The sequence below is a fragment of the Barbus barbus genome (assembly GCF_936440315.1).
Source record: "Barbus barbus genome assembly, chromosome: 3".
Lineage (NCBI taxonomy): Eukaryota > Metazoa > Chordata > Actinopteri > Cypriniformes > Cyprinidae > Barbus > Barbus barbus.
Window position 1 is genome coordinate 45,005,698 of NC_136731.1, and position 19,100 is coordinate 45,024,797.

Below are 19,100 nucleotides of genomic sequence, written 5' to 3' on the forward strand. Positions count from 1 at the left end.
GGCAATTTATTAAAGTTACAGTAAAAAAAAGAGAACACAATTGTATTTTTTATCTTTTAAGAGCAGCTTCCAAACACTTCATAAAAAATTACATACACAGAACAAGACAGTCTGAGGATATGTGATTAATTTCATGAATTTACAATACACTATGCGGAGGAGAAAATGTAAAAACTATCAGAGATCTCCTGTCACTGTGCTTCTAATGTGTGCGGTAGGTGACTGGGTGAGTGACTGACTGTGTGAGTTCAGTGAGTGTGGAGGGGGGGGAGAGAGGGTCTGTTTAAACTTCTCAAAATCCTTAAAAAATGCTTATAAATCATTAAAGGTGTTATAACTAAGTCTCATTTGTTAACAGTAGGGAATGCATTAACTAACAATGAAAAATATAGTTTTTACAGCATGTTAGTTCTTCATTGATAGTATGAACTTACAATAAAAATATTTTGTTCATTGTTAGTTCAATGTTAGAAAACTTAAATTTTAATAATATATTAACACATTTTGGAATTAATTTTGATCAACATTAAATGGTATATAATTATTAACGATGTTAACTAACAACAGTTAATGTTGTTTTTTAACATTGGTTAATTCACAAATAACATTAAGTATTAACAATATATTTTTTATCAACAATACATATTTATTTATTTGTGTAAGTAAAAAATATTCATGTTACTTCATGGAAAAATAAATCATTAAAAAAATACTTATAAATTATTAAAAGCTTAGGTAACTATAATAAGGTCTCATTTCTTAACATTAGTAAATGCATTAACTAACATGAACTACCAATGAAAAATATATGTTCACAGCATTTATTAATGTTTGTTGATGGTAATCAAAATGTTTATGTTAATTCACAGTGCATTAACTAATGTTAACAGATACAACTTTAAATCGTTTCAGTTTTGAATATTAACAAACACTAATAAATACGGTAACACTTTCTATGAAGCCCGTGTTTATAATACATTATAAGGGTATTCTTAAGGCATTATAATGAATGCATAATGCATTATAAAACACCTTATAATGTGTTATAAAATCTCATGAATAATCATAGCAACAGTTATAATACATTATAGGGTAACACTTTATAATAACTGCACGCTATGAATCATTAGGTAAACATCCTTTATAAAGCATTGTCCCAGCATTAATAGTCATTAGTAAGCAGTTTTTACATACAGCTATAAATGGCTTGTTCTTTATTTATTAGGCATATCTAGTACAAAGGAGATTTAAAGGCTCGGTTATCTTCCTAACAGAAAAAATAAACAAACACAACACAGAGGGATACAGAACTGAAATATTTTTTTCAAGATGCAAAAAATGAAACTGTACACTTTAATTTTTATTTATTTACTTTTTCAATGAAATTGCAGAGGTTTCTTTTTCTTTTTTTTAATCAAGTGTAAAGTTGTTTCATTTTTTTGCATCGTGAAATAATATTTCTGTGTTCTGTATCTGTCATGAATCTGGTCCATTTCTGAAAATCACCATAGACCAAGAGTTTTATTCTCAACTATAGATGCTGTCTTAAATCCAACTGTTGATGTTTTCCCTGATTTGTCTGATTCCTTATGTGAAAACTTTGCGGCCTTTTTTGTCGAGAAGATAACAAGGTCAAGACCTCAATCATCGGCTGCTCTTCATATTTCCCATGAAATAACCGGGCGCTCTTCTACTTGGAGCATGTTTAGTTTTATTTCCCTGCAAACCTGTAAAGACATTATAAATCATCGGAAACCTACGTTTTGTCCGTATGACAGTATTCCATCACACTTTTTTAAGCAAATTGTTGATACTATAGGGCCTGGTCTCCTGTTTTTTATCAATATGTGTCTGAGTACTGGCCCGGTCCCTGACTGCCTAAAACATGCTTCCGTAACTCCTCTTTTGAAGAAACCAAATCTGGATGTGTCTGACTCAGGTCATTTTAGACCAATCTCGAATCTCCCTTTTATCTCAAATCTTGGAAAAGGTTGTATTCACTCAACTACACTCTTTTCTGGATTCTAATTCATTATATGATATTTTTCAGTCTGGATTTAGAAAACTATACAGTACTGAATCTGCTTTACTGAAAGTTACTAATGACATTATGTTGGCTACAGATAACGGGAGTGCTGTTGCTCTGGTCCTTTAGATCTCAGCTCAGCGTTTGACATGGTTGATCAGTCTACTCTCATCTCCCGTCTGGAAAATCTTTTAGGCTTTCAGGGTACTGTTCTGAATTGGATCCGGTCTTTTTTAACTAATAGGACATTCTCTGTTTGTATGGGAAAATACACTTCCTCAATTGCTCATCTTTCTTGTGGTGTCCTGCAGGGATCTATTCTTGCACCAACATTATTCTCTCTATACTTACTGCCATTAGGTTCCATCTTTTCCAAATATGAAGTATCATTTCACCTATACGCTGACGACACCCAATTATACATCCCTTTTAAACACAATGATTCAAGGTTTATAGAGGTTTTGCTAGCTTGTTTTCACGAAGTGAAAACTTGGCTTTCACAAAAATGTTTAGCCTTAAATGAGAATAAAACCGAGGGTATACTGTTAGGTCCAAGTGATTCCTATGACTTTGGTGATCTGGACCTTGGCTACTTAAACTCTCATGTTACTCCTTGCGCAAAAAAATCTAGGTGTGTTGATTCAGGTCTTAAGTTTGGCAAACAAATTAATTCTGTGGTTAAATCCTGCTTTTATCATTTAAGACGTCTTGCAAAAGTCAAACCTGTTCTTTCTATAAAGAACTTTGAAATAGTTATCCATGCATTCGTCACTTCACGCCTGGATTACTGCAACTGTCTCTATTATGGAGCAAATCAATCATCTATCAGTCGTCTTCAAATGAATGCTGCAGCTAGGTTGCTGACTGGCAGTAGAAAATTTGATCATATTTCTCCCATTTTAACCTCTTTGCATTGGCTTCCAGTAAAACTGAGAATAGAATTTAAAATTCTTGTTTTTGTTTTTAAATCACTACATGGCTTAGCACCAACGTATCTTTCTGACATTTTAAAGTATTGTAAGGATTACAGAACCTCAGACACTTTGAACTCCTGAGATGGACAACACACACACACAGTGCATTAACATACAGACATCTGTCTCCACATCCCACTGAGAGAGAATACAAGAAAATGCCTCTCTCACATATGCATCAGTTCCTTTTCATCCCCTTCCTTCCCCCATCCTTCACTCACTCAGCCCACTCAGAATGGTCGATAGCAGAAATGTAATATTCTGCATTAATGCAAGTGTTATTTACAGTCATGTTTGGTATCATTTGAATTGTCTCAGGGCGACTGGTACAATGGTCTCATTCTTATAAGAAGTAAACTAAAAGGTAATACAGATCCCAAGAGTTCAGAGATATTTTACACACTGTAGAGGGCGGATCAGCACCTAGTGGTTTTCATGCAAATTACCTTTTGTTCCAAAAAGGTGTTAACTCGACTTGATTAAATTGCAAATTACAATTGTTAATTCCTGTCTCCAGTTTGGGGAATGTTTATTCTGGTCTGAAGTACTTAAGGAAATTTGGCAAAAGGATCAGGGCGATTCTGTAACCAGAATGCCCGTAGTGTGGGTCTCAATGCTCACACTATGTATTTCTATAAAGTCAGGTATGCATTCTTTACTCATAGATTTATCTTTGAGAATTCTATATTTTGTATTGATATGATTTGATCCCTTTGAATTGCTGTGGAATTGACATAATACATACAATATTTACCTGACTGATAATAAATTGTTACATTTGACATTATTCTGTCTTTGACTCTAGTAGATTACGTTGCATCCTTGTTAAAGACATGAGCAACCGAATGAACGAGTAAATATAAAGTCAAGAGTTAACTAGAATAATCAAATATCAGAATAATAAATTAGAAATGGACAAGCAATCAATTTGTATTTCAAGCTAAATACGAGGTCAAGCTAAAATGGAGTCAGATTAAATAATAAAATGGAGTCAGATTAGAGTTTAACTTAAATTGAAGAACTTTGCACACTGGAAAGACCGAACACGCAGGAACCCTTCTGCCGTGCCATTGGCTGCCGTCGTTGGACCAGTGGACGGGCCTTACAGTATCACAATCCTTCTAGGTCACTTAGATCAGGCAGCCTTGGATTGCTCTCTGTTTGTAGATCTAGGTTAAAACATCGAAGAGACTGAGCTTTTACGACAGTAGACTCTAGAATAGCCTACCGGTATCAATCCAAATGGTGTCATCGCTTTCCTTATTTAAATTAAAACTTAAAACTCATCTTTTTAGTGTGGGTTTGTAATTTATTATCCTAGTGTTTTTGTTTGCTATTTGTGAGATTGTAAATTGTATTTTTATTTGATGACTCTGATCTGTACAGCACTTTGGTCAACCCTGGGTTGTTTTTAAATGTGCTTTATAAATAAAAAAAGTGAATGAATGAATGAATGAATCACCACCAGAGATCACCCACTCACCGCATGGACTCTTGCACTTCACTACAATCCCCATCATTCATTGCACTGACGACACACACAGCTGTTTTCACTGATTACACAGCTGATCACACTATTCACTCAGGCTTTATAAACCATGGACTTCCTCTTGCTAGATGCCAAGTATTGTTTGTGTATATCCTAGCGATAGCTACTCTACGGAGCCCTCTCAGTGATTATAGCCTTGCCTAGTGTTTTGATATCTGCCAATGTTTCCTGGATTAACCCTTTGCCTTATCGTTCGGACTCTGTTGCCCTATTGGATATTGTTGGCCGATCGTCGACCCACGCTTGCCCTAGGATCTCTCGTGTCTTGCCCGTGCCATATCTGTTTGCCTGTGTCTTGACTATGTTTATAAATAAAAGTTTGCACATGGATCCGCAAGTCTCACGTCTTGTTCGCCCCGTTACAGTATACAGATAAATGAGCCTTTCAATCTGCTTTGTAATGCTTTATAAGGTATAAATAGTCCTCACTTTAGATGAGCTCACACAAATAGATGACTGGCAACAGCTAAAATGTGTTATAAATGTTAATAAATTGTTTTATAACTACCTGACTTAATCATGAATTACAGCAGGAAAATGTGTTAAAGCATTTTTAACACACTGAGCAATTATTATGATGCGTGTAAATAATAATATTTATAAATGTACATTTAAATAGTTCTATGTGATTCTAAGTGATCGTACGATCCACTGAAAACTCCTAAATAACTGGTTTGTAAATAACATAATTTAGAAATGTTAAATTGATCATTAATAAAGTATGAACATACAATTATTAAACATTATATATATACGTATATATATATGCTCAAGAACAAAACATTTATAGCTGCATTTATAAAATGCTTACTAATGCCTATTAATGCTGGAACAATGCTTTACATCAGATGGATGACTATTTACTAACGCTTAAGAGTATGATTAATGAACACCATATTAAATATACTTAATTTATAATGGGCTATATCATAGCTTCACATTGTTTAAGATCTGCACAGTACCTTACGACATCTCTTGAGTGCGTGAATGTTTATATAAAACTAATCGTATCAGTAGACTTGGGTTGGGTCGGTAGAATGTTCACATACTTGCTAAGTATCCTATACTCAGTTTGTCTGTCGCATGCAGTATATTCAGCAGACACACTACTAATACTCTCATGACTGCTAGTTGACATGTAGTTCCAGAGTTATAAACAAGAATTTTTAATAAAACATGTGAGCTTAATGGAACAGGGGTGTGCTTAAAGGGTATACAAACGTACCCATTAAGCACAGCAAGACATTTTGCATTTCATGATGTACATCTTTATCAAAATTATTTTATCATTTAAAATAAAATTAAATATTTTTATGTGAGAGATTAATATTTCATTTTAGCATAACTTTTTGTAGAGAAACCAATATCTTGAGCACTAAAAATGTCTGAATGTAGATTTTGGTGAGCTGAATAGGTACGTTTACGCTACCCCTTGAGCCATATGGAAATTCCAGTATTTCTGGAACCGAACCATGTAGGGCAGGGGTTCTCAACCCTGGTCCTGGAGGGCCACTGTCCTGCAGAGTTTTGCTCCAACCTTGATCAAACTCACTTGCCTGTAGCTTACTAGTAATCCTGAACAGTTTAATTAGCTGGTTCAGGTGTGTTTGATTAGGGTTGGAGCTAAAATTTGCAGGACAGTGGCCCTCCAGGACCAGGATTGAGAAAGCCTGATGTAGGGACTTAGAAATTAAGACGCCAAAAGTAAAGTTTGTTAAGATCCAATATATAATACTTCTAGAGTAACAGGCATGCAAACTTTGGAGTAAAATCTTGAAATGTTTTAATGGCCATGTCAGCACAGAATGTAAGAAAGACGGCTAAAGTAGTCTTGACTCTGAATGAAAATTGCAATTTTCACGTACTGCAGAAACCCAGGCATTCCGCACAGACCCACACATTTCAGAGTAGAATTATTAGATATAGCATTATTTTCAAGAGAAAAGACTTGTTTCCTACATATCTACAAACATGTCATTCATACATATCACTCCAGAGCCATTCATACGAGAAGCTGATATTTACCTCACATTCCTGCTGCCCTCAAACTTAATTACGCAGAATAATCCATGCATGACACCAAAACACAACTAATAGAGAAGAGAAGAAAAAGAGGACTCTCTCATCGTACAACTCTTACTCCTTGTGAATGAATGCACACACGAGTGATCCTCACGAGCTGCAGAGTGAAGCAGAGTGTCTTAGCCCTCATCACTGTCACTTTCTAGTCAGCTAACCAATCACAGTAGAGGAGGGGCGGGACTAATGCAACTGAACAACAATGGAGAAGTTAATATTGCTTGTCTCCAAGTATGTATGTTTTTACCAGATGGACTTACCGGAGTACCATAATATTGTTATGAAAAATAATGCTTGGAAAAACATTTAATTCGCGATGCATCTGCCATATTACTTCAGAGATACTCCATATCATAGCAACCACAGCGTTTAAACTGAAAAAAAGAAAAATAAATAAAAAATATGCTGCCTTTGTAAGTGCTCACAGCTGGCTTTGGTGGACACATGGTCTGATTCTAGTTACTTGCAGTTACACATAGCCTACAGCCGGTCTTATCATTATTTTTTAATCAAGTTCTGCAGTGGATTATCACTATCTTGATTACGAAAGCTTTAAGCAAAACTGTTGCACACACACACACACACACCACCTCAAAGCTATATGGCTATAGGTCTTCTTTGTTCCTTTCTAACTAAACACAAAGACAGGAAGCTTGAACTTTATCTTACAGCTGCACATTTATTTCTACTTCGCAGGGACGTAGCCTTCATTTCAGAAGTGAGGGGGAAATAAATGTAATATATATATATGTATAATGTTATAAATAATATGTTTTTTAATAAGTTTCTTCTGCTCACCAAGCCTGCATTTATTTCATCCAAAATACAGTTTTACAATGTACGTCTGCTTTCTATTTGAATATATTGGAAACTGTCATTTATTTCTGTGATCTGCAGCTGTATTTTCAGCATCATTACTCCAGTCTTCAGTGTCACATAAGAATCAGAATGAGCTTTATTGGTCAGGTATGTTTACACATACGAGGAATTTGTTGTAGTGACAGAAGCTCCACAGTGCAACAGAAAGACAGTAACAGGACAGGACACAGGTAATACAACTAAATAACAAGAAATAGCCAATAACCAATGTACAAATCAGCAAAAAAAAAAAAAAAAAACACAATATATAATATAGGCGACTATGTATGTACAGGTCAAGTATGTGCAAATTAGAAATGAGAAAATAAAATGAGTGTGGTGAATGGATAATGTATTAGTTGTGTGTTCCACGTTTATTGTTGAGTGTTCATGAGATGGATTGCCTGAGGGAAGAAACTGTTCCTGTGTCTGGTCGTTCTGGTGCTCAGAGCTCTGTAGCGTCGACCAGATGGTAACAGTTCAAAGAGGTTGTGTGCTGGATGTGAGGGGTCCAGAGTGATTTTACCAGCCTTTTTGCTCATTCTGGATAAGTACAGTTCTTGGAGAGTGGGGAGGGTTGTACCAATGATTCTCTCAGCAGTCCGGACTACCCTATTATTCTCCGTGTATGTAGTCTATCGCATACACTGCACGAGAAGCCCAGGTGAAAAACAAGTGCACTTCCATAATGTACTTAAAGTGCTCTATTTTCGCGCACTAATTTTGTACTTAATATACTAAAAATAATCCTTTAGTACTTCTTAAGATAAACTTAAGATCATCTAAGTGTACTCAACTGTGCTATTTTGAGACACCATGAATATGAACTAAAATGCACTTTTAGCATACTATCTTTGTATTTAAAAAATGTATTTAGCTACCACTTGTAGTACACTTGAGTGTACTAGTGTACACTTGAACCCATCTTTCATACACTAGTACACTCAAGTGTACTACAAGTGGTAGCTAAATAAATAGAGCACTTTAAGTGCATTATGGAAGTGTACTTGTTTTTCTCCTACATAGCCTATATAAAAATTTCCCAGCAGAAGTATGTTTGTTAGCAAGTCATCTTTGTTCGGGGAGGACTTATAGACCATAATATCAGCGTGCTCTTGCGTTATTACCTTATCATTGATCACAAGTGTACGGTTTCTCTCTAGTGTGGATGTTCATGTGTCTCTTAAGGGTTGATGAGTGTGAGAAATTCTTCCCGCACTGATCACAAGTGAACGGTTTCTCTCCAGTGTGGATCCTCTCATGTATTTTCAGGTGCCCTGACCGAATGAATCTCTTGTCACAGTGTGAACACTTGTAAGCTTTCTCTCCAGTGTGGATCCTCTCATGCAGTTTTAAACACCTCGCTGTAGTAAAAGTCTTCTCACACTCAAAGCACATGTACTCTCTCACACCAGTATGTATTTTCTGATGTACTTTTAAATATTCTGGACATGAAAAACTCTTTCCACACAAATGACATGAATGTGGCTTCTCCTTTGTATGAACTCTCAGGTGTTTCTTCAGGAGTGAAGCCCACAAAAAAAAATTCCCGCATTGATCACATGAGTACAGTTTCTCTCTAGTGTGGATGTTCATGTGTACCTTAAGGGTTGATGATTGTGAGAAACTTGTTCCGCACTGATCACAAGTGAACGGTTTATCTCCTGTATGAACTCTCATATGCCCTGTAAGGTGTGCTTTTCGTGTGAAACTCTTCCCGCACTGATCACATGTGTATGGTTTCTCTCCAGTGTGGATCATATTGTGTTTTTTCAGGTCTCCTGACACACTGAATCTCTTGTCACAGTGTGAACACTTGTAAGGTTTCTCTCCAGTGTGGATCATCTCGTGCTGTTTTAAATTGCTTGCTGTAGTAAAAGTCTTCTCACACTCAAAGCACATGTACTCTCTCACACCAGTATGAACTTTCTGATGTACTTTAAAACCTTGTGGATGTGAAAAACTCTTTCCACACAAATGACATGAATATGGTTTCTCCTTTATATGAACTCTCAGGTGTTTCTTCAGGTGTGAAGCCCACAAAAATGTTTTGCTGCATTGATCACAAGTGTACAGTTTCTCTCCAGTGTGGATGATCATGTGTTTCTTAAGGTTTGATGATTGTGTGAAACTCTTCCCGCATTGATCACAAGTGAACGGTTTCTCTCCAGAATGAACTCTCATATGACGCTCAAGATGATATTTGCTTGTCAATCTCTTTCCACACTGAGTGCAGGTGAAAGATTTCTTGGCTCTTCTTTTCTTTAAATCTGTCTGCTTGGGTTTTTCTCCACTACTGACATTATTTTTTTCCTCAGATTCACTCAGTTCTTCTTTCTTTTCATTATCTTCAATCAACTCTGAAACAAAAGTAAAAACAGTAATTTGTCAGTAACTCATTAAAAAAACAAAACAGAAAAGTAAAGGACATAAAGTTAACCCTGATATAACAGCAGAAAGTAGACAATTGATTATTTTGATGCAGTTTTATAAATTATACGTCCCTGAATCTTTCCTTGAATGAGGAATACTGATCTTCAAATTATTATTTTTAAAACATTATAGGCACAAATCTGATGTTTCTTAATGGAGAACTTTTAAAGATGTTTGATCAACAACACGAAGGATCTGAGGATCCTCAAATACAAACTGTGGTGCGACTATACATTTGTGTTATGCTTTTATTTTCTTGTTATTAATTTACAATTTTTTTCATACAATCATTTATAACCATTAGTAATTTATGTAATGCTTTTTTTTTTTTTTATTTACCATTTATATAATTTTATTATTTGAAAATTCATTAATTTATTATTTAATTTTTTTTATATATATTGTATACTTATTTTCTTTGCTTATGTATTTGTATTGTTTAATCTGATGATTGTGAGGTTTAATTAACTGTTTTGTTAATAATAGGAGGGAATGTTTATGGAAACTCAAGGTTTATTATGGGATGTTGTTGTTAGGTAAAACACTACTTGTTGGATTTGTGTTCGTCAGATGAAGTCTGAGCATTGAAACACACAACTAAGATTATTCAATACACTTTGCTCCTTTTTATCATCATCACTTCGTCTCCTGCTTCTGCTCTTCTCTTCTCTGGCTTTGTTCAGTCAAATTCTTGGTTGATAAAAGACTGTTAATACAGTTTTGATACCAGACAAGACTTAATATTAAGGGGTTTTGGGTATCAACTACCCTGCTGACTATTTGTTCAGAGACCAGACAAAATGGATATTTTCTGACAGGATCTGGCATCCAGGACTGGATCTTAATTATCTGGCGTGGAGACTCAATCTAACATACATTTAGTTGAAAAAGAAAAGTACCCAGTTCATAGGAAGCATCCCTTATTATTTGATGCTTCAGCAAAATTATTAAACAGCTTTAAAAATGTTTCCTATTACAACAAACCAAAATCTAAACTGTGTGAAGTTTTCTAACCGTCAGCATTATTAATGAAGAATGAAGAATAAAGAGCAACCTGTTAGTTGTTCAGTATCTTCAGTGTGTTTGATTCTGCAGGGTTCTGGATCTCTCATCTTCTCTCTGTCCTCTTTAATAAACTCAGTCTTTGATCAGATTTCAGCTCTTCCTGATGCTCTGATGCCCGTCTTCACTCATAAACTGATGGGAATATTCCAGCATTTATTGCTGAACTGCTGAATGTGTGATTGTTGTGGGAGGAGCTTCACTGAACATGAATTTCTGTGTGGAAGAAGCAGATTTGCCAAAATAAACAAGAAATCAAAGAGTCAAAAATGTTTCCATTAAATTGCATTGTATTTGTTAAAGGGTTAGTTCACCCCAAAATTAAAATTCTGTCATTAATTACTCACCCGTGTGTCGTTCCAAACCCGTAAGACCTTCATTCATCTTCAGAGACACAAATTAAGATGTTTTTGATTAAATCAAAGAGCTATCTGACACTCCATAGACAGCAACATAACTGAAATGTTCCCAGGCTCAACTTCAGTTTTGCGACGCTACGAGAATTATAATTTTCTTCTTTTGCGCAAAGAAAACAAAAATAACTATTTACTCAACCATTCTACTCCCCCAATTTATGTCTTCCGCCATTTTAGAGAATAAGCAATGCTTCATACACAGATTACGTTCATGCGCACACTTTCCCGCCCGAACGTAAATAACGCTGATTACATCAAATACGTTCTTAGGTACTCTCCAAAATGGTGGAAGGCGTGACTCGGGGGAGTAGAATGGTTGAGTAAATTATGATACTTTTGTTTTCTTTGCACACACAAAAAAAGGGATTCTCGTAGCGTCGCAAAACTGAAGTTGAGCCACTGATGTCACATGGACTGTTTTACCAATGCATTTACTACGTTTCTGGACCTGGGAACATTTCTGTTACATTGCTGTCTATGGAGTGTCAGATAGATCTCCGGTTTCATCAAAAACATCTTAATTTGTGTCTCTGAAGATGAATGAAGGTCTTACGGGTTTGGAACGACGCGAGGGCGAGTAATTAATGACAGAATTTTTTTTGGGGTGAACTAACCCTTTAATTTACAATTGAGGTCAAAAGTTTACATCCCCCTTTCAGAATCTGCAGAATGTTAATTATTTTACCAAAATAAGAGGGATCATACAGAATGGATATTGTTTATTTAGTACTGACCTGAATAAGATTTCACATAAAAGATGGTTACATATAGTCTACAATAGGGCTGCAACGATTAGTCAACATTATCGCCAAAAAAAAAAAAAATGTCTACAAATATTTTTGTTGTCGAGTAGTCGTTTGATCTTATATGACCTAATGAGCCTGCAATACTCTGGGTTGACCAGTGTGGCGCTGTAGTGCAAGACTGTAGATCAGTCCTCCTGGATGCAGGAAGACGACACACACAGGGCTGAGCGGCGTTTGTATGAATATTTCAATATATATTGCACTCTTTCCTCTCAGTAACAAAATAAACAACAAAAACTGACAGCAGTGTAAAAGCAGCAGTTAAAAATGCATCTGATTACAAAGATGTGGATCCCCGCCACAGCTGCAGCTTTTCAGTGACGTCACTCGATTCATTTACAGTCTGGTAATTTATAGTGGAGCAGACGTTAATCACACACTAATTATAAAAGGTGAGTATAATATAGCGCAAACTTAAGTGTAATCATAGTAGTGGTGTACGTTATGTGTAACGATTCGATTCAAGCTCCAACATTACACAGTAGTTGTGAAACTGATCGCAGTTGATCCATGGTCCGTACGGACCAGACCTCAAGGTTCGGTTCGCATGTGATTAACAGACTAATTGCAAAAATGAACCATCATAGAGTGAACGTTTATCATTTGTATGCGTTTTATCTTGCCAATTTACACATTCGAGTGATTTTAAGCCATTCCAGCGCAAGACGAGGCGAACAGAACTTATTTCAGTGTCCGTGCGCTGATTTCTGTGGCCACAGCACAGCTTACAGATTTATAAGCGCGCGCGAACACCGAGTTCATTCTTCATTCGCGTTTCCTTGTGTTTGAACAGATGCATACATACAGAATTATGTGAAAATGGACGTCTCAACAATCATTCTCGATAACGCAGTCACTCATCTTCAGTGAACGAAAACAAGTTAGAAAGAAATAGCATTATATTGGATCCGTGCATTCGGTCTTAAAGGGACAGCTGCCTATGCTGTTATATATGACAGAAGAAAAGGGGCATGGTCCACGGGAAATTCACCCATCGGATATATATATATATATTAACAAAATATTTAGCTAATTCATGGATTTCATGTGACGTCACGCAGTAGTGCGACCGCCATTTGTAGGACCGATTTCAGTTCTGTGTATCTGCTGTGCTCTGGGCCGTGATAACAGCAAATCACAATGGATTACTTACCAAGAGATGTGGATGTATGGGATCCTTTTGATTAAATATTTCTCGTATGCATAGATGCGTTTTTACATTTTAGTATTTTATTTAGCAAGTTCATAATGAAACTTGCAAAAGGTTAAATTCACATTGGAAGCTACTGATTTGCCAGAAAACTTTCGTTATGCTCCACCTAAAGCTAATAAATCAACAAAATGTATTTGATCTTTGATATAAGTAGTTGTGTGAGTCTAGAATGTTTCTGCTGCACTAAACTTTGAGGAGCAACAATCCCATCCGCAAACAAACAGATGAAGAGGAGGATGATGACGGTCCAGCGCATACAAGGAGAATTCTTATTTTTATGAATGTAACAATGTAATTATGTCAAGGATGTTAGAGTGAGGAGGATTTGTTTGTACTATTGGTATTATGATTCTATAGAAGAATGTCCTTTTCAAATAATAACTAAATATATAAGCTAGTTGCAGTGATTTTTACGATGACAGTGTACTGCAATCAAATGTATATGCATCAATATATCTGAGATCATCTGTATTAGCTCTGTCCTGCTTTTACAGTTGCTATGCAAGCAGACTTATATGTACAGGTGCTCACCAACCAAAACACATGTAACTGACGATAACAAAACAGAATCAGTTTTGTGGCCACTTTAGTTGCTTCTTCACTTAGCATGTAGAGACATACAGGAATAACTGAATATTTCTCTTAAATGTGCCACACATTTCTTTTAACCTATGTTTTGTAGTAACCATCGCAGAAGAAATGGCAGATGTTCCTCAGACACCTGTGAACACCGAGCAGTGCTTTGAGTCCAAGACAGTGCACATCATCTTCATTATAATTAAATGTTACAGTCCAAGTTTATATATAAATGACTCATTCATTCAAGTAAATGCATGGGTAATTTTGCAATACGTTAAATATTGTATCTACACTTGTATAACTGCTGGGTTTTTTTTTTTTGCTGTAATTGGTTTTGTAAATAAATTGTTGTGTAAATAAATTTACCTCATGCAATCTTGATCAAGCCAGTTCTTTAATGGACTTTAAAATTGCTTTCATAATAATGAGATGTTATGTTAAGTCATGTTATTTATGTATTATAATCTATATAATTAAAAATTAAAGTAAAAGTTTGGGCTAGGTAACGTTATCAAATGTAGATGCCATATATTAATGAACAGTACAGTAGATATAGAAATGAAACTGGGCTAAGTGTGGCGTGCTCTGAAAGAGAGAACACAGGCACGCAGGCCGTGGTGACGCAGATGAGGCTCTGGCAGCTGAACACAGGACTCAAACTGACCCAAGTCATGTAAATATCAGCAAACGACAAATCGTCAAAAGTCTAAACTAGACTTTAGTAGAGTCAGCAGTAAAATAAGGATCTAATCCCAAAGTATCTATAAAAAAAACATTGTTTTCGTTGTTGTCGAAGTGTTATTTCGGTTTACGATCAGCAAGGAGACACTATGCATTAGTACGCGAGGTCCAAAAGATGGCAAAAAGCCACGTGACTGAAACCCATGAATACATTCCTAGTGTCCAGACTGAATTAATACAGATGCTTCATATGTACAAAATACACAACCACAACACTTGAATACTTTACATCAATTACCTCTTTTTTTGCAAAAAAATATATAAATAAATAGGCAAAAAAAAATGTAACGTTAATTCCCCAAAATGTTGTATCTCACTTCAGTAAGTAACTCACTGAGAGCTACATGTTTAAGTAAAGGTGGAAAGTAATTTGCAAAACTATTTGTCCTGAACAACATTAGACACAATATGATCGTGCATTTCTGGAGTAAAAGTCTGAGTCCCAATTGTGCATACTATCCATCCTAAATACTATGTACTAGCAGTAGTTTTCAGGGAAAGTCTCTTTCTGCTCTAAACACGTTCAGTAAATCACTCCAGCGATATTCATAGGAGAAGATGATATTAACCTCACATTCCTGCTGCCCTCAAACTTAATTACGCAGAATAATCCATGCACGACACCAAAAAACAAATAATAGAGAAGAAAGAGAAGAAAACGTGGACTCACCCGCACCGTAAACTCTGTCTCTCGCGCATGCGCACACCGAGTGATCCTCACGAGCTGCAGAGTGAAGCAGAGCGTCTCGAGCGCCTCCAGGCCCCGCCCCCTCCATATAATATAATGGGACGCGAGACAAACTAAATTCTCCTTCTTCCGTTTTTTTTGGCGCATTACATCCTGTGTGCATATCGCCACCCACTTTTGCTGTTATACAGTCAGTCATCATTTATTTACAATCAATTTCTTCCTTGTTTTAGCTTTTCCTATTCTTACACACTTATAAGCATAAATATTCCTACTTAAATACTTATTCTATGCTCCATCCCATTCCTTCTTCCCAGTATCCACCTGGTGCTGCGTGTTCAGGTCTCCAGAATAAATCCGTGGTCTCCTAAAGATCCAGAATAGAATAGAGCATCCTTATTCTGTATTTAAATCACTTAACCCAGTAGTATGTATTTTATTAGCATCCTATACCCTACTCTATCACTATTAAAATCATATCCTAATAAATATTCCAAATCCTCATTTACCTTACCTTTTTTTGTTTAAATATGATATGAATTCCTTCCTTTCTTCATCATACCTTGTACAGTTATATATTACACGCGCCACTGTTTCTTTCACAGACCAGTCTCATGTATCCCAGTTACGAACAGTGTCCAAATCTCATTATTATAAGCTCTTCTTTTATATCTCTACCACTTATACTTCTTAGGATTTACCTTTTTTTAATATTATATAAATGCCTAGCCTTATTATCTGTATTTCCTGACATTCTTTAATAATATTTTCCTTAATAATAGTTTTAATTTCACCTTTACTTAAAGGAACATTAACATGTATTACATCCCTTTTTAATGCATTTTCTGCTAATTCATCAGCAGATTCATTACCAGCTATTCCTACATGTGCTGGCACCCAGCAGAATCCAACTAACACCCCTTTTCGTTGTATATGCCACAATAATATAAACATTTCACACGTCAAATCTTCTTTAGAAGATTACTGAGAGGTCAATGATATTAAAACAGAAGCAAAATCAGAGCATAGCACTACTCTGTCTGGGTTTACTTCCTCTACCAATGTTAGTCCTGTTATGATAGCATTTCAACAGCATATATTGACCATTTTGATGTTAATCTTTTAGTTATGGATGTATTAAAATCTGTAATATATATTCCTACTCCTGTAAGCCCTGTTTTGGGGTCTTTAGATCCATCAGTATAAATGTGCATACTTGCATAAAATCTTTCCTGTATATACTTATTTACATTATATTTAATATTACCCATTTCCTCCCATTCTCTTTTCTTATCATATATCTTTTAATCAATTTTAATACCAGGAATTATCCATATTGGCACCTCTCCCCATACAGGTGACACACTACATTCTATATTTGCTATCTGATATTTCTCTGCTATTTATATTCCATCCATATCCTCTCCCTTTATTGTTTGAGTATTCCCAGCAATTATTTAAGACATCTTTAGCTATAAATTTTCCAGAATAACTCTTTAAAGACCAAAGACCAATTTAACTCTCCTCAAACTCAATGGCATTTCCTTCGCCTCTACTAAAAGTGCATTGACTGGTGTTGTTTTAGTTGCTTATTCTAAGAGCTCTATACTGTATCCTATCTAGACTCCTTAATAATGTTTCTGATGCTGAACCATAAATCATGCATCCATAATCTACTATAGATCTTATCGAAGCTTAATATATTGTTAACATTGATTCTTTTCCAGCTATTGATCATTAATCATGCTTTTTCCAGGTATACAAGGCATCTAACCAAATTCCCAGATACTTAAAAACCTTTACTTGTTCTTATGGTTTTCCATAAAATAGTAGTTCAAAAACTTATTTTTTCCTACTGAAGAGCATATAGCATGATTTATTTGTTTACATTTTAAAAATCGACTCTACTCCATTTTTCAGACAAACTAAATTATTACATTACATTTCTAATATTTGATTTTTTTCCAAAGATGGGTTTTGACTTTGTATGTATTTATCCCGCTGCTGATGCAGGTTCAAGTATTCGTTTGTTAAATAAGTTTGGTTTTAGTTAATTATTTGTTTTATTGTATAAAAAGAACAGTAACATAACTTACATATATAGAGAAGATCACAGTGTTTTCAATCAGTTACATTCATAATAGCATCAAAGAAACAAACAGAAAAAAACTGCAGGGGATAACTTACAAGACATTTCCATTAGAAAAGGATTCAAACATTATATACTGTTCGCTTTGTTATTTCTTAGATCTTTTAAAGCTTCAATGTAAAGTTAAATTTTAAATTATGTAATGTTAGGTTTATTATTAGACCATTTTTATTTGTGCATATGGTATTTCCCATACATTTAAACATAATTATAATTATACATAATTATCAAATTAATCACCCAATTTTGCTCCAAACTCACCAAAAATATTTGAATCGTATTTGAATTGAATCTTTAATTTGATAAATTGAAATATTAGATATTCAATATCAATCCACAGGATTTAGTGAGACTGTGGTGGGTGGTCCTCGGTCCCTGTAGGGGGAAATATTTGTACATTTTAAAGTTAGATTCATTAATCTGGTGCACTTTGAGAGTTCAAAATGAAGAGCTCAATACAGGTTCAGTGTGCAAACTAAACAAAGAATAAAGCTGCTGAATTTACTTGTACTTGTAATTTAAAGGGAACTCAACTCTCTTTTTAGTTGTGATATAGTGTCTCAGTCTCACTGGTGAACTTGGAAGCCAAACTAATTAGAATAGAATAATAATAATAATTTTATATTATTATTCATATTACAGTAATAGCCATATATTGTAAAACAACTGCACTGTGAAATAAATGAAAATTAACATTTCACAGGTATATTACTTTACCTCACTCTAAAGCAGGGGAATTGCTTTTGTCCTAATTTCTACACTTGCAAGCAGGGCCTAAAATGAACTTTTTGCCACATCTGCCAGTGACTGGTGACTTCAGAAGATTTACTGTCCATAAATAGTTTTCTTTGCCATGCAAAAACGGGCAACCAACCACTGCATTTTAGTCATGATACAAACAAAGATACAACACACATGTAGCATCATATTGCAATTTAGGTTTTAATTTGTTGGTTTGATGGATACTTTGCCAAAGCAATAGCTTAAAACACAACATTAAAGACATATTTCAGCACCCCAGTGCTCTTCTCCCTCTACACCAACGACTGCATCTCTAAAGACCCCCATTGCTAGCTTGTACTTATTTGAACAATGACTGAGACTTGGTGTTACAAGAACTTCCTCTGTCTGATTGCCTCTTCAAGATGAATCGCTTTGTGTATTCCCCAATTGCAAGTCACTTTGGATAAAAGCGTCTGCCAAATGACTAAATGTAAATGTAAGACCTTTTATGTTATAATGAGAAGCATAAATATATCATGGGTTTATTGTGAAACTGTGGCAGGCCGCCATACTCTAGTTAATGAAGGGGAATCACCGATCCAAAATATTTGGGTAAATACATAATCATAAAATAAGTGGATTCTTTCTATAAATTTCAAAAGATGCTTGTAGTCTCCATGTCTCTAAAAGGTTTTGCAACTACTTGTGTCACTGGGTAAATCAAATGAATGATCTTTAACTTTATTGGAGAGACAGCATTTACTGGGTAAATTCTATTCAATCTGAGCATATTACGAATTACAA

General features: G+C 35.2%; 1 protein-coding gene across 1 annotated transcript; it reads right to left on the reverse strand.

Annotated features, from left to right (window-relative positions):
* Positions 1–7,558: 7,558 nt before the first annotated feature.
* Positions 7,559–15,423, reverse strand: LOC306852831 (uncharacterized protein). Its single transcript, XM_079389930.1, has 2 exons — positions 15,407–15,423; positions 7,559–9,846 (listed from the first exon to the last, which is right to left on the reverse strand). The coding sequence occupies exon 2, from the start codon at positions 9,668–9,670 to the stop codon at positions 8,618–8,620; it is 1,053 nt and encodes a 350-aa protein (XP_079246056.1). The 5' UTR covers positions 9,671–9,846; positions 15,407–15,423; the 3' UTR covers positions 7,559–8,617.
* Between the last annotated feature and the right edge of the window lie 3,677 nt (positions 15,424–19,100).

Bases quoted from the DNA above. Each gene is read 5' to 3' on its own strand.
- LOC306852831 (XM_079389930.1), bottom strand. From the start codon at position 9,670: ATGAGAGTTCATTCTGGAGAGAAACCGTTCACTTGTGATCAATGCGGG.